Source organism: Pelobates fuscus, chromosome 1 (assembly GCF_036172605.1).
Source record: "Pelobates fuscus isolate aPelFus1 chromosome 1, aPelFus1.pri, whole genome shotgun sequence".
NCBI lineage: Eukaryota > Metazoa > Chordata > Amphibia > Anura > Pelobatidae > Pelobates > Pelobates fuscus.
The window spans coordinates 383136689-383153216 of NC_086317.1; the positions used below are offsets into that span (position 1 = coordinate 383136689).

The 16528-nt window shown below is 41.5% G+C and overlaps 1 protein-coding gene across 3 annotated transcripts in view; it reads left to right on the forward strand.

The window, feature by feature from the left end:
• The window catches only part of CACNB3 (calcium voltage-gated channel auxiliary subunit beta 3), a 273992-nt gene that overhangs the window by 112620 nt on the left and 144844 nt on the right, over positions 1 to 16528 (forward strand). Inside the window, exon 1 of one of the 3 annotated variants that reach the window (XM_063426057.1) lies at positions 8848 to 9064. The exons of the other annotated variants lie outside the window; for them this stretch is intronic. Within the exon in view, the coding sequence (XP_063282127.1) occupies positions 9020 to 9064 (45 nt within the window). The 5' untranslated portion in view covers positions 8848 to 9019. Of the gene's footprint in view, positions 1 to 8847; positions 9065 to 16528 lie in introns of those variants that run through there. 3 annotated transcript variants of the gene reach the window in all.

Consider the following 16528-nt stretch of genomic DNA (forward strand, 5'->3'; position numbering starts at 1 on the left):
CCATGTTAGTACCTCCACACACATAGCAGTTGGTAACATTAAGACTACCGGCAATACTTTCAGCTAGGTCAATGAACAGGTTTTTAGCGTTATGGGGGATCTTATTATCTATACTCATCTCTTCATAAAAGGAATGGTATACTTGATGAGTCTGGGAGGATACCGTATCAGTCTCTATTCCTATAAACAATAATGTCCCAGGATCTAAACCCGTCCCGTATATCTGAAACCCAAATAAATTTCCATACTTATCTAGGAACTTGTCGGGGTTATTAATAAGTATATGGACTGGGTTACATTCCATAGACTTACAATAAGGGCTAGTCGGCAACTTAGTCACTATCATGTCTTTATCTACTGTCTGTCCCCAAGTCGCCCACCCCACACAAGACCAATATGGACAAAAGTTATAGTCTTTATTGGGGCATCTAGGACTCACATATTTATTTTTACTACTGGGACAAATATATTTATCATTAGACCCATACGTCCTCTCCCATCTAAGATCCCCACATACATTCCACGGTTTTCTACCACTCGATATCGCCTTACATGCATCAAATAGCAGAACACCCGAAGAATGTACGGACTCTAACACCGTCTTATTAATTAGGGTCCCCTGAGGATCTCCATTCCTGAGAGTCAACCAAATTGTACGAGGTTGATACTCTGGACTGAAGCACTTAGGTTCTCCTACTCCTAAATGGCACACACTATAGTCTATATTTAGGTATCTACATCTTGATACCTCTCCTTTACATTCGTATTGTGAATGCCAAATTAGGGTTTGGGAAATATGGTTACCTGTTCTCGTAGTCTTAATGCATACCTCACAGCTAGGAGTGTCGGTACCTCTACCTTCCTGAATATAAAAACACATATAAATAAACACAATCAAAAGCACATCTTTCGCCGTCATCCTCAGTCTTCGTCCGTGCGATGGAACCTCAGCTTCCAGGATGTGAGGGCTGCAGGGAATGGAGTTCTGCTCGTCTTCACAGGTGTCCCTTCGAGACTTTCCTGGCTTATACACTATGTGTTGGTAAGCGGACAGGCTTTATTATGGCCTTCTCACTCACACACCAAATCCCAAAAATAATAAAATTTGTAATCCACAATAGTTCCTCGTTACTCCGACTGAGTAGTGCGTTTCAACCGGATCTTGCAGGGATTCTCTGGATCTGCTGTAACTTGCCAAGAATCGACTGCTGCTGGTTTAACCCTGGAGTGATGTATCCACGGAGTTACTTCGGCTACTTTTATCGCTGTAGGGGTAGACAAAAGAACAACATAAGGACCTCTCCACTTGGGCCCTAACGGTACATTATTCCACTCTTTAATCCACACTTGGTCTCCTGGATGATAACTATGAACAGGGGGATAAATATTCACAGGTAATCTATCTTGTACCCATTTCTGTACCTCCTCCATAGTCTTACCCAACTCTACAACCTGCTGCCGGGTAATTCCTTCTCCCAACTGACTCAAGTCCCCCCTTAAGTTACCAAGTACGGGAGGTGGTCGCCCATACATGATTTCAAAAGGAGAGAGGCCCATCCTTCTGGTAGGGGTACTGCGGATTCGCAATAAAGCTATGGGTAAGAGAACGTTCCACTTAAGTTGGGTTTCCTGACACATTTTAGCCAACTGGTTCTTTATAGTTCTATTCATTCTCTCTACCTTACCAGAACTCTGGGGTCTATATGCAGTATGAAGCCTCCACTTTATACCAAGCATATGAGTCAGTTGTTGTAGGCACTGATGAACAAAAGCTGGACCATTGTCCGATCCTATAGAACAGGGTAGTCCATATCGGGGTATTATTTCTCGTAGCAGGAATCTTACAACTTCTCCTGCTTTCTCTGTACGAGTAGGACATGCTTCTACCCAGCCTGAATAGGTGCACACAATTACCAACAGGTAACGATGTCCACCCGATTTAGGCATTACTGTAAAGTCTATTTGTAGATCGGACATGGGGAGTCCCCCCATAAACTGGACTCCTGGTGGCTTTACTGGTCCTTGTCTTGCATTATTTTTAGCACACGTTACACATCTGCGTACAATGGCCTGAGTCAAGTTGGACAATCTTGGTATGTAGAAATGTTTCCTGAGAGATTCTTCAGTACTGTCTCTCCCAGAATGTGTCCCGTTGTGATAATTTTGGACAATTTCTACCGCTAGTGATGCTGGTATGACTATTCTTCCATCTTCTAGCTGATACCACTTGTTCTCCAAATACTTTCCCGGTTCAGTCTTTAACCACTCCTCTTCTTGAGCTGTATAAACTGGAGTCCATTGGGACAGTGGAGTTGGTATAAGAGCAGCTATATGCCCCACATACTCCTGTCTTCCTGATTCAGCAGCACGCTTAGCTGCACTATCTGCCATCCGATTTCCCTTGGTTACATCACCATCTCCTCTCAGATGCGCTCGACAATGTATGATACCGACTTCTTTCGGCTCCCACACTGCTTCCAATAGTTGTAGGATTTCAGCTGCGTACTTGATTTCTTTGCCTTCTGAATTCAGTAGTCCTCTTTCTTTATACAAAGCTCCGTGGGCATGAGTGGTTAAAAACGCATACTTAGAGTCCGTATAGATATTTACTCTTAAACCTTCAGCCAATTGTAACGCTCGTGTTAGTGCTATTAATTCTGCCTTTTGTGCTGATGTTTCTTTCGCCAGTGGCCGAGCTTCTATCACCTTGTCTATTGTTGTCACTGCATATCCTGCATAGCGGATCCCTTCTTTCACATAACTACTGCCGTCGGTGTAATATTGAACATCGGGGTTCTGGATGGGAAAATCACGAAGATCTGGTCTACTTGAAAATACTTCATCCATTACTTCCAAACAATCATGTTGACTTTCAGTAGGTTGCGGCAAAAGGGTAGCTGGATTTAAGGTGTTTACAGTCTCTAAATGCACTCTTGGGTTTTCACACAACATTGCTTGATACTTGGTCATACGGCTGTTACTAAACCAATGATTTCCTTTGTAATCCAACAACGTCTGTACTGCATGTGGGACTCGTACATAAAGTTCTTGACCCAGAGTGAGTTTATCGGCTTCAGCTACTAGCAGGGCGGCTGCAGCTACGGCTCTTAGACAAGGTGGAAGTCCGCTGGCCACTGCATCCAGTTGCTTAGACATGTAGGCAACAGGTCTTTGCCATGATCCCAAGTACTGTGTCAATACTCCCACAGCCATTCTTCTTTGCTCGTGTACATATAAGTAGAATGGTCGTGTGTGATCAGGTAGACCTAATGCTGGGGCACTCATCAAAGCCTTCTTCACATCTTCAAATGCCGTTTGCTGTTCTTGGGTCCATAAGAAGGGGTCGTGCTCTGTACCTTTGATGGCTGCGTACAGAGGTTTTGCCAGTATCGCATAGCTGGGAATCCATATCCTACAGAAGCCTGCTGCCCCCAAGAATTCTCGCACTTGTCTTCTATTCTTGGGTATTGGTATTTGGCAGACAGCTTCTTTTCTCTCTGGCCCCATAATCCTTTGACCTTCAGAGATATGGAATCCCAGATACTTGACAGTTGGCAAACACAACTGAGCCTTCTTCCTGGACACCTTGTATCCTGCCTTCCAGAGAATATGTAGTAGATCGTGCGTTGCTTGCTGACATTTTTCTTTTGTAACTGCTGCTATCAACAAGTCATCTACATATTGTAACAATACACATTCTCCTGGGATAGACTCGAAATCCAGTAGATCTTGACTTAGAGCTGAACCAAATAGGGTAGGTGAATTTTTAAACCCTTGGGGCAGTCTTGTCCAAGTCATTTGGCGTTTTGAGCCCGTTACAGCGTTCTCCCATTGGAAAGCGAAAATACATTGGCTTTCTGCGGCAATTCGGAGGCAAAAGAAGGCACCTTTGAGATCTAAGACTGTGAAGTAAGTAGCCCCGCCCGGAATTAAAGCAAGCAGGTTATATGGATTGGGTACAACTGGATGTATGCTAACAACCGCATCATTGACTGCTCTTAAGTCCTGTACAGGTCGATACTCATCTGTACCGGGCTTTTGAACAGGCAGCAATGGGGTGTTCCAGGGGGAAGTACAGAATTTTAGGATACCATACCGTATGAACTTATCCAGATAGGATTGGATGTTCTTCTTAGCCTTCTGCGGAATGTGATATTGTCTTAGGCTCACTGGATAAACCCCATGTTTCAGTTCAATTTTTATTGGTGGAATATTGCGGGCCAGTCCTGGTGGGTTGTTCTCTGCCCAAACTCCTGGTATGTTAAACAATGTCTCATCACTCCTAGGGTTTTGGCTAGTCAACACTGTATAAAGTCGCCACTCTTCTTCCTTTGGTACGGATAAAGTCATAATACCTGAAGGTCCATTAAACTTTAAGGATGTTGTTCCATTTGGTAGGAACGTAATCTGCGCTTGTAATTTTGATAGCATATCACGTCCCAGCAATTGGACTGGACATTCAGGCATATAAAGGAATTGGTGTTTTACTACGTGGCCTCCCAATGTACAGAGTCGACTTTTAAGAACCGGTTTTTCAGCACTTCTTCCAGTTGCTCCTATCACAGTAATAGTCCTTCCAGATGGAGGAGCAACTAGATTAGTCACCACTGAATGTTCAGCACCAGTGTCGATCATGAACGCACTCCTTTTCCCCCCTATTGATACATCGACCATAGGCTCCGCTCGACCAAGGGGGATGGAGCCCGGTCGGTATCAATAGTCCTCCATGACAGTGTCAGCCAATCCTACAAAGTCCCTACCTTCTCTATCGCGGGACCTTTGCGCTGCTGGAATATACCTGTCTTCCCTAACACTTCCTCTGTTCCCATTACTCCCTCTATAACCATTACTCCCTCCGGGGCCTCCTCTACCTCTCGCTCTACCTCTAAAGTTTCCGTAGCCTGCCCTGGGTTGGTCTCTCTCGTACTGCTCTCTTTGCGGACATTCGTTCCTCCAATGCCCTTCTTCCTTGCAATACGCGCATTGATCCCTACTCAAAGGCTCCCTACTCCATCTATTATTGCCTCTATCTGGGCCCCGTTTATCTACGCCTGCGATCGCTACCGCTAGCATATCAGCCTTTTTACGCATCTTGCGCTCTTCCTCTTTCTTACTTTCTGTATCCCTGTTCATATAGACCTTATTTGCTACCTCCATTAGTTGGGTGATGGACATACCTGCAAACCCTTCTAACTTTTGTAGCTTGCGCTTAATATCTCCGTATGCTTGGCTGACAAAGGCGGAGTTAACCATTCGGGAATTGTCTGCGTCTTCCGGATTAAAGGGGGTATACAAGCGGTATGCCTCCAATAATCGGTCATAAAAGACACTGGGCGCTTCATCGCTTTTCTGGATCACCTCAACTGTCTTCGACATGTTAATGGCTTTCTTTCCTCCGGCTTTCATGCCAGCAATTATAGCGTTTCTATAGGCTCTGAGTTGAACCATATCAGCACCATTTACGTTCCAATCGGGATCGGTGTTGGGATAGTGTGTCGCGGCCCATGCTGCTGGATTGGCTTGGTTCAAAGCACGGGCTCTATCCTCTAATGCTTTAATGGCTGCTTGATTTATTCTTGTCCTTTCCTCATTGTTAAATAAAGTCATTAGTAACTGCTGGCAATCAGCCCATGTCGGATTATGCGTCTGTACTATTGAGGTGAACAGATCAGTCATAGCTTGTGGTTTCTCAGTATACGAGGAATTATGGGTCTTCCAGTTTAAAAGATCGGTTGTGGTAAATGGGACATATACGAAGACTGGGTCAGCGTGTGCCATTTGACCTGCGGCATCGATATAAGCTGACCCGGGATTCAGACGAAGAGGCATCTGATAGTGCTTTAATTGTTGGGCACCAGTCAACTGTCGGGTTTGGATGGGGCTACGTAGAGAGGCGTCAGTCATGGGTTCCGGTCGGGGAGAGATAGGGTATGGGGATGTGGGAGGTCGGTTTTGGGAAAAGGTCGTAAATAAAACACTTCGAGCCGAGCTAGATGAAGCTTGACCGGAAGTCTGAAGTGGCGCCAAATCAGGATATTCGTTTCTAATGGGGGTGGATTCTGGTTCCGGAAGGGGAGATTTAGTACGAGGGGGGGTGGATCCTGTACTGGAGGAGGAAGCGGAAGTGGATGAGGGTAATGAGGGGAGGGGTGCAGGACTTCCTGCGTTTGCGTCACTTCTTCTTAACGGAAAGTAAGGGGGCGGCAAAGGGATCTCGGACTCAGGGGGCGTGTCCAAAATGGGCCTAACACCAGTCCTAGTGGACGAGCAAGTCCTAGCTACCATGAGGCGACACTGCTCCTCGTGGCATGTCTGGAGCCATTTTGGCGAGTCATTTACGGCCTGTCTCCAACAGTCAATATAAGGAAACTGGCCGTAAAGTTCAGGCCTACCCGATACAGCCACGTGTAAGCGCTGTACCAGAGTTGGATCCAAACTGCCACGTGGCGGCCATGCCGCAACCAAAGTAGGCCACTCCCTAGTACACAAAGTGACCAAACGTACAGGAGACATCTTTACCCCAAAATCACAAACTTTGAATCCCTTTTTAAAATTCTTAACCATACATCCTAAGGGATCCGGAATCGTTGACTGCGACGCACCCATACTTAACAATGGAACGTCGTCGACAACGAATACTATACACGCGTACTATTCAACAGTCACACCCGTTTCCTCTGGCAACAGCACCACGTGGTACGGTTACCAAGTGAAACGTACACAATAACAATAAACACTCAGGGAATTCCCGTACACACACAGCTGTTACACCAGTCACTATATAATCAATATTATGCCCTTTGGCGTAACTATACAGTCACCCACGCTATAATTCTCTATATACGAATTACCCGTCTATAACACACCCCAGTAACATCGTCTTTTACAAATAGCGGTTACAGTACGGTTAGCATAGGTCAAAGCACAAGTTAAGGTCACAATACAATTATTAGTGGTTATGGTGTTAAACATGCAATGGACGACAATGATTAGTACTTATTATATAATGTCAGTAAATATACAGGGTTATGGTACCGTGCACTATAATACAGCAACACACTATTAACACTCTCGCTAGACGGCTGAGCTCGCGCTATCTAACAAGATATACACTTTACTAAAACAATCGTTAACACATTTACAATTCCCAACTAAACTATTGGCCAGTACCTTGAATGGACTACCTAAAACTATATACACCCGTTTTGGTTAGCCACACTGCCCAATCACCACATATATAGCGAGCTAGAGAACCGAATTTACACAGGCGCCTCTTAGTCGCACTATCAAAAGTCTAGTGGGTTCCAAATTTACACGCCTTCCCACTTAGCCCAGATAGGATGAGAACTAGCGAACCGAATTTACACAGGCGCCGCTTAGTCTCCCGGTCCCTCCGACCTAGCGAACGTAATATACACCCTAGAACGCTAGTCTAGACAAGACACCGGTGTCCGGCTAGGGCTATTTACACCAGGACCCCGCCTGACTAACCAAATCAAACGGTCTGACTAAAGAGCGTTCGATCGAGCGGTGCGCCTTCGCTCCTTCCCTCCGACAGAGGGGGCAGATACACAGATTCAAAACCCCTTTGGGCCTACCGCACAATCGGTATACCCCTAGTGGGTCCTGCCGTCTAAAACAGCAGTTGTCTTACCTCCTCGTTCCTGAACCTGAGTTCACACTCATCGACGGGGACACCCCAGCACTTCTCACGTAGAGGCCGATGATCTCCTGGACAACAGACCAGTGGCGCCGAGACGAAGGGAGGTCCACGCAGAAGTTCAGGGGTGCAGCCGTAGAGAACGTGGGCAAAGATAGACCGTCTCACGCCTCTGCCTCTCAGCTACCGTTGAACGATGAGCTTCCCGGCCAATGCACCAAATGATACCGGAGAAACTGACGGAAGCCAAGCACAGAGAGATGGACACAGGTTTCTTCAGGAAGGAAGAGATTCTTTATTGGATCACCGATCGGGACTCAGAGGGACTAGCGTCACCAAAATACAGCAAAGTCTGAGTACTGAATACATAGAGTACATTCCTTATATAGCACTGTAGCTCCTCCCACAATTAACTACACCCACACATACCCTTAACCTATTTAATAAATAGAGTCTAAACTCATCCATCCGGTCTAACCACGTGGCTCATCTGATACAAAGGAGAGGGACGCGTAATTCCAGTTCTTACATTCCTGCACCTGGTCAGTACAGTGATAACAGTATCTTAGCTACGTGTAATTAACTGATACTACAAACACATATACATACATATGCCTTGTGGCAATCTTAGCCTGCTAAACTTGTATTTTACTGGAATTACATCACAGGGGAGCGTCAGTCAGCACTGATGATCTGGTTACCGGCTCACCTACTCCTTGGAAGGGAGGTGGAATCCCCTTAATATCCAGTTAATGGAATGTTTGGAATACACATGTAGAATATGGTTAAAGAAAGCACAGTGCTGGGGCTGCCGGAATGCTATGATGCAATCGCAGCGCTCTTACTGTGATCAATGCTCTCTCCTCGCATAGTATTAATCACTTCTTCACACCCAAGTCATGTGACCCCCATATAATAATAAGGGTCTGTTATTATATAAGCCCGATGTGTGTTTCTGTGGATGTGTGTGGATCTCCATCAGCATCCGTGGGCAGGTGCTTATCTGCTGTCTGCATCAGCCTCCCAGCTGTACAGCCTCATGCTCCAGGGATGCGCTTCTGCCAATCAGAGGAGCCACCCCCTGTATGTGTATGTGTGTGTGTGTGTGTGTGAGTGTGTGTGACGGAGAAGGGGTGGTGGATGGGTGCTATTGTTCCTTGCATGATTGTTAGGCAAAGAGAAACAGCCTGGTTTCCTTATTCAAACATCTAGGGTGGGACAAAATATCTCTCACTAGTCACTTCTACATTCCGCTCTCATCCTTGTTGATCAGGTCTCCTGCCCATAGGCCAGAGAGAATTTATAGGATTTAATTCCACACCTGCCTCTCTGTCCTTTCTCCACACACACTGGATCCCTATGTATGACGACTTGTATCTCCATGGCTTTGAGGACTCAGAGGTGGTAAGTTCTAAAAGGAAAACAACCCTAGGGATATAAGATGTGGGGGTTTTTTTTCTGTTAAAAAAAATAAAAAAATCTCTTTGCTATAGAAAATGTTTTTTTTTCTATCTTTCTTGTTGTTTTGCAAATTATCCTAATGGCTTATTTGCAATGTTTAAACTAGCACCCAGTTGCATGTGTTTTTAAACAAATAAAATTGCTAATCTAGGTGTTAGTCCTATCTCTTTAATTGGTACAGACATCATCCTTAGTGGCTTGCCTTACTGCTTACACATTCTTTTAATTCAAGGCTTTCAACACTCAGATAAATAATATTTGATTTGCCTTGGAATCTAAAAGGAATAGATTTGAATGTTTAAACTAATATTATGCTATTTTTACAATGTATTTATTCGTGCTCTGAATGTTTCTGGGTGAAGAAGCTTTCAGGCTGCTTGCACACATAGAGAGATTTTACAAATTGACTTGTTTGCTCTGTATTTAAAATGATTTTACTTCCTAAATGTTAATCAATTAGACATAGTCTTTATATTAAATGCTGGAAAGTATTTAACAAAAAACTTTTGAGAAAACTTTTTGTTGATTATATAGCTATTAGTCCAATAATTTTTGTTAAATAATTTTTCCAGTGTACCATAACTAAATAAAAAAAACAAGATAAAACTATAACAAAATAAGACAGGGGAAAAAACAGCCATCCAATATACAAAATTTGAACAAGTCAATTAACCTAAACAATAAGCAATCACAAATAAGGTGTATCATAATAGCTAAATAAATATATAGGTATTGATGTTAAATATTATATTTTGTCTATGAGAAAACAAATTATGTATATACTTAATTTTATACCCAGCGTTGGTTCTTTTCAAGTATCCAGCTTTTAATATAGTATAATGTACTGATTATAAGTGTCGGTGTACTGATTATAACTTAAAACATTCATATGCATGTCAATTTCAGTATGTGTGCAGCCAACTACATTTTATGATTGTGGTGAATGAACAAATTGCATATGTATAGTGTACATTACTTTTTAACATGGTGTTTCTTAATAAGTAAACAAAAAAAAAATCTATACTAAAATTCACATTTTACTATAGGTCACACAGAAAGCATGCATTTTTCCTAAGTGGTTTCTTGATTGCGTATAGAAGAGGTTTGTATTCAAAGTTGTGCATTTTTAAATTTATTTATTGACATTTTCCACTAGGCCAGCCAGATGTGCCATTCTTCTCCTGTAATTTCTCAATGCAGAACTGGGCTGAAAATATAAATGGATAGCAAATGGGTCAGCCATGAATAACTAAGGGTGCTGTTCACTAAACAGCATTAACACAAGTTAATTTAAAGAAATGTAAATTAAGGCAGTGTATCCGGGTTACACAGACATTTGATTCAGCTCAGCTGGAGATTTATTTACCTACCAGCCTAATTATTTTGGCCGGAAATGTTCAAATAATTTGTCTACTTACCATAACAACTAGTTATTAGGATCTAAAACTGTGACATCAGTTGTCTACTTACCACAGCTTAAAGTTTGTAAAAAATAAAATAAAAAATAAAAAACAGGAGAAGATCAGTAGTTTAGATGCGCTGAGATACCATACATTACCAAAATTATGTGGGTACGTCGTTCCAAAATCATGGGAAATAATATGGTGTTGGTTCCTGTTTTGTGGGAAGGCTTTCCATTAGGTGATGGAAATTATTGAGGCACTTTGCATCTATTTAACCAATACAGAAGGATGGTCACGGATGTTGGACTATTAGGCATCACTTAAAGTCAGTTAATTTCAAATTGTGTGCAGGCCAGCCAAGTTCTTCCAATGCTTATAAACTATTTCTGCATGGACCTTTTTTACAACACATATGCATTGCCATGTTTAAACCATAGAGACCTATCTCAAACTACTGGTACATAATTGGAAGAACAGATTTGTCTGAAATGTCTTTGTATGCTGTAGCATCAAAAGTATCTCAACTCTTTTATGCCTAACAATGAAAATGTGCAATGTATACTCGGACAGATTGAGTTCTCCTTGCATAGGTAAAACCCAGAGATTGAACTGGCAGATCCACTCAAAGCACCAGAATTGCTACAGTCCGCTGTAGTGCTTATGGTACCAGGAGACCAGGTGTCTTCTGTCTGTGAACTGTCAAACCATTTAAGAAAGCTTTGACGCTTACCTGTCTCTGTCAGACACCTGACAGGTGTTATTCCGGTCTGAACTGGTATTGTGAAGCAGAACTTCACCAAACAAGTTCTCAGATGGTGAATAATGTACCAACTAGTTAAGAGTTGGCATGAGTGTGTAGAATGAACGTTACATTTTACCCTATTAGCTCAGACCAGAAATAGAGCCAGTGCCAAACCTTTCTCTGACAGATCACTGTTGGACAGCGCCAGGGGACTCTGGGAACTATAACCACTACCACATGCTTTAGTCAGCATGTCTGCAGCACACTTTGTGGGGGATTTGAGGGACATCAATGAGCCATGACCAGTCTTTACACCTCTTACACCTCCTTTTAGAGGTAGTTTGGAACTTAGTAGAGAATGTTACAACCTAAGACAGGTGATTTACAGGTTTCTGCACCCTGTGATTTTATTCTTTAATCATATGTAGCCTACAACATTTGACCAGAGTATCTCTAGAAGAGCAGGCATTTGATGAACTGACTTGTTGTCATGCTGACAGTCAAATAACCTTACTATACAGGCCATTCTGCTGCCAATATTTTCTGTGCAGTCTTTATGATTGTGCTTGAGTTTGTTCGTGTCAGCAATGAGTGTTGCTAAAGAAGCCATATCCACTAATTGGAAAAAGCGTTAACATATTGCATGCATCTCACCATTTCCATTTTTAGGGAGTGTATAGGATGTACATACCTGGTGTTGTTCTAGTGAGAATACAATGTATTCTGTAGAATACCTTAGAACCTGAGATAATAGTGATAACACGCTTCAATGTATATTCTGCCATGGCTGATATTTCTGGGCTGCAAGCTAGTTCATTGTGATAAAAAAAGTCTTGTTGTAATAGTCCATTTTGTCCTCTAGGTTTAATGATTATGGTATGGGTAATAGGAGTTACACTATATGGACAAAGTATTGGGACACACCTCTTATTGAATTCAGGTGTTTCAATCAGACCCATTGCCACAGGTTTATCAAATCAAGCACCTTGCCATGCAGTCAGCATTTACAAACATCTGTGGGGAAAATGGGTTGTTCTGAAGAGCTCAGTGAATTCAAGCATGGCACTGTGATAGGATACCACCATTGCAATAAGTCAGTTCGGGAAATTCCATCCCTGCTAGATATTCCACGTTTTACTGTAAGTGTTATTATTGGAAAGTGGAAGCATTGAGGAACAACAACTCATCCACGAAGAGGAAGACCGCATAATGTTACAGAGTGAGGTCACCGAGTGCTGAGGTGCATGGTACATAAGTCGACAACGATCTGCTGATTCCATAGCTGAAGAGTTCCAAACTTCCACTGGCATTAATATCAGCACATAAAACGTGGCGGAAGCTTCATGGAATGAGTTTCCATGCCCGAGCAGCTGCATGGAAGCCTCAAGTCACCAAGTTCAAGGCCAAGCGTCGGATCGAGTGGTATAAAGCACCGCCACTGGACTCTGGAGCAGTGGAAACATGTTCTGTGGAGTGACGAATCACGCTTCTCCTTTTGGCAGTCTAATCAGCCGATGCCAGGAAAAGTTACCTGACTGATTGCAGTGTCCCAACTGGAAAGTTTGGTGGAGGTGGGATAATGGTATGGAGCTATTTTTCACAAGTTGGCCTAGGCCCTTTACTTCCAGTGAATGAAGTCTTAATGCTTCAGCATACCAAGACGTTTTGGACAATGCTATGCTTCCAACTTTGTAAGAACTGTTTTTGGAAGGCTATTTTGTATTCCATCATTTCTGTGCCTTAGTGCACAAAGTAAGGTCCATAAAGACATGGATAGACGAGTTTGGTGTGGAAGAACTTCAGTGTCCATCACCAAGCCCTGACCTCAACCTCATCGAACACCTTTTGGATGAACTGAAACCGTGATTTCAAGCCAGGCCTTCTTGTCCAGCATCAGTGCCCGATCTCACAAATGCTCTACTGCATGAATGGACAAAAATTCACACAGAAACACTCCAAGGTATTGTAAAAAGCCTTTGCAAAAATGTTGAAGCTCTTACATCTGCAAAGGGGGACCATCTAAATATTAATGTCTATGTATTTAGAATGCAATGTCATAAAAGTACGTGTTAGTGTAATGGTCAGGTGTAGCAATACTTTTGTCCATATAATGTATTTCTAAAGAGATTTATAGGGCAGTTCTCTAAAAGTGAACCTTCTGTGGCTTCCCGTGGTGATTACAACACTTTTAGAACTTTAGCCCCTTAAGGACACATGACATGTGTTACATGTCATGATTCCCTTTTATTCAAGAAGTTTGGTCCTTAAAAAGCCTCTAGCCTCATAATGACTGTTTTTTATATATAATGTTTACCCTATAATTGTTAGAGGGTTATAGGTGTTTATATGGTTTCTTCTTGTGTTATTGATTTAATTTTTTGCCAATCTTTGTGAAAATACTGGCATTTAAAAGTATTCTAGAATGCTGCTAGTTAATAGATGTCTAGTAATCATTGTTAATGTATTAATTTGGTCTCTATCCAGTTAACACTTGCTGGGGGGACTTACAAAGTGTATCTTACGAGGAAATTCTAAATGTGAAGCAGTCACTTTGGTTAGCTACACTAAATCTCGTTAACAGGTCTGGCCATTCCCTTCATGAAAGCTTGAGACGAGGGAGTAGGTGCAAGTGCAAGACTGAAAAGGATTTTAGTTGTTAGAACCATTAAATGATAATTGTGATTAATGGAAAATGTACTGTCAATCCCAATATAACTATCTCTTAAATATTAATTTTCTTATTGAATTGCAGAAGAAAATTAAAAATATTCATGTTTATTATTTTCCCATTAAAGACTTTAAAATAAAGGGCTTTCTATATTTTGTATTTATAAAAATATTTAAAAATACATTTTATTGTATTCCACATACATCGTCACATTGACACATTTTTATTACCAATTTACAATTCATATAATTTAGTTACTTCCTTTCCTGTATTGATTTTTTTTTTGTTTTTAACAGACCTATAAAAGCTCTATTTGACATTTTTATTTAAGGATTGACATCCCCTGGGCTACCAGTTAAGCAGACCTAAGGTTTTGCAAAAGCCGTTGAATAAGCAAAGGGTGTGAGCGTTGCTCTCGAACCTATTCTTAAATCATTTGCTGACTCAGTACGTGTAATCATTCTCATACCTCTGGCTTTATACACTGTGGAATTAAAGCATTTAGCCTGATTTGAGGACAGTCCATAAACCTATGGGATTATATTCTTAGTAACCCTACAGTCACACACTAACATTTAGACATAGTCTTATACACACGTTAAAGGGGCAATCATCAAAGCGCTCCAACCCACTACAGCTCATTGTTTAATGAGTCTATGGTCACCATCTCTGCACCACTGTCAAACTGGGTTTCAGTGGTGCTGGATTTAAAGGACCACTATAGGCACCCAAACCACTTCAGCTTAATGAGGTGGTCTGGGTGCCTGGTCCAGCTAGGGTTAACCCTTTTTTATATAAACATAGCAGTTTCAGAGAAACTGCTATGTTTATATTAGGGTTAAGCCAGCCTCTAGTGGCTGTCTCATTGACAGCCGCTACAGGGCTTGCGTGCTTCTTACTGTGAAAATCACAGTGAGAAGACGCAAGCGTCCATAGGAAAGCATTGTAAATGCTTTCCTATGAGACCGGCTGAATGCGCGCGCGGCTCCTGCCGCGCATGCGCATTCAGCCGAGGAGGCGGAGAGCGAGAGGAGAGGAGGAGGAGAGTCTCCCACCCGGCGCTGGAAAAAGAGGTAAGTTTAACCCCTTCCACTCCATCCAGCCCGGCAGGAGGGGGTCCCTGAGGATGGGGGCACCCTCAGGGCACTATAGTGCCATGAAAATGAGTATGTTTTCCTGGCACTATAGTGGTCCTTTAAGGTAAGTTAAAAGGAAAACTATAGCGTTAAGGAATACAAACCTGTATTTCTAACGCTATACTGCTCTAGGCTATTGTAAGTTTGACGACCCTCTAACTGCAATAAAACAAATAACAATAATAATTTTACTAACCTTTTCTCTGGCACTGGTATTCCCGCAGTGCTGCTGGCTTCTCCGCCTATCCAATGGGATCCTAATAGAGGAGCAATAAGAAATGATGCACTTCAACTGTGAGCATCACACGCTCCTCTAAATGGAAAACGGCCACTAACGTGTGTATGTAAACATTACATTGCAGTTTCTACAAATGCTTTACATTGCAGGGTAAAACGATATGATACGACAGGGTTTAAATGACATGAAATTAAGTGATCTAAGTGGTTTTAATGCATCTTTAATTTTTTTAATTTTTTTGTGTGTTTTAATTAACTTTTTTGGATGACCAAGAAGCGGCGCTAAATCTATAATAAGTATATTTATTTTTTAATTTACACGGCTCTTTTAAATTATCTGTCATTTTGTGTGATTCTGTGTTTCCAACAAGCAGATTAGAAAATAAATATGAAAAAATCTCAGAATCATATAAAAAATCATATAAAAAAAATCATATACAAAATCTCTGTCAAATAGTTTAAGGATTTCACAGGTAATAATCCACAAATTATCAAACCCCCAACCACCATAAAAAAAATACATCTGATACACTGTGAAATAAAACCTACAAAGTAATAATGATAAAACAAGCAAGGATGCACATAACCTTCAATTAGCTAGTTTATATTGGTTTCCTGCTACTTCCGTATTTGGGAGGTGAGGGGTTAATGAAGCAATCAGGTATTTATTGGACCATTCATTAACTGTAAACAACAAAATTACAGATGTTTGTTATATTATGCAACCTAATATTTATGTAATTATTACCTAATTTTTACCTAATATTTTTGCATTTAATGTAGTACAATAATGTATTACAATACAAATAAAATAACACACAAATGCTTTCACATTGAATATTACTTGAGATAAAAATAAATAGGGCATTACATTTCTATAGAGCTGAATGCTACCACTCCCTTGGTATCTTGTTAGAGCTTGGTAATGTAATCCTTTAGAACTGCAAAGGTTGACAACACAATAGGAAAGATGTATTAAGCAACGATAAGAGACTTGCTGGTAGGAAACCCTCTATAGTCGTATTAGTCTATATAAAGTCTATTTATCACATTGAAAGTGTCATAAAAAAAATCTTTTGCACAAATCAATAGAGATTAAAAACCAAGTGCCTAAATCAAGCGTAAATATTTTTTTCTAATAAATATCTGCTGCATTGCTACCAAAGCCAATGCAATTATGCTTTGACCGTAATGGGTAACATTTCTGTTGCTTCTTGTTTT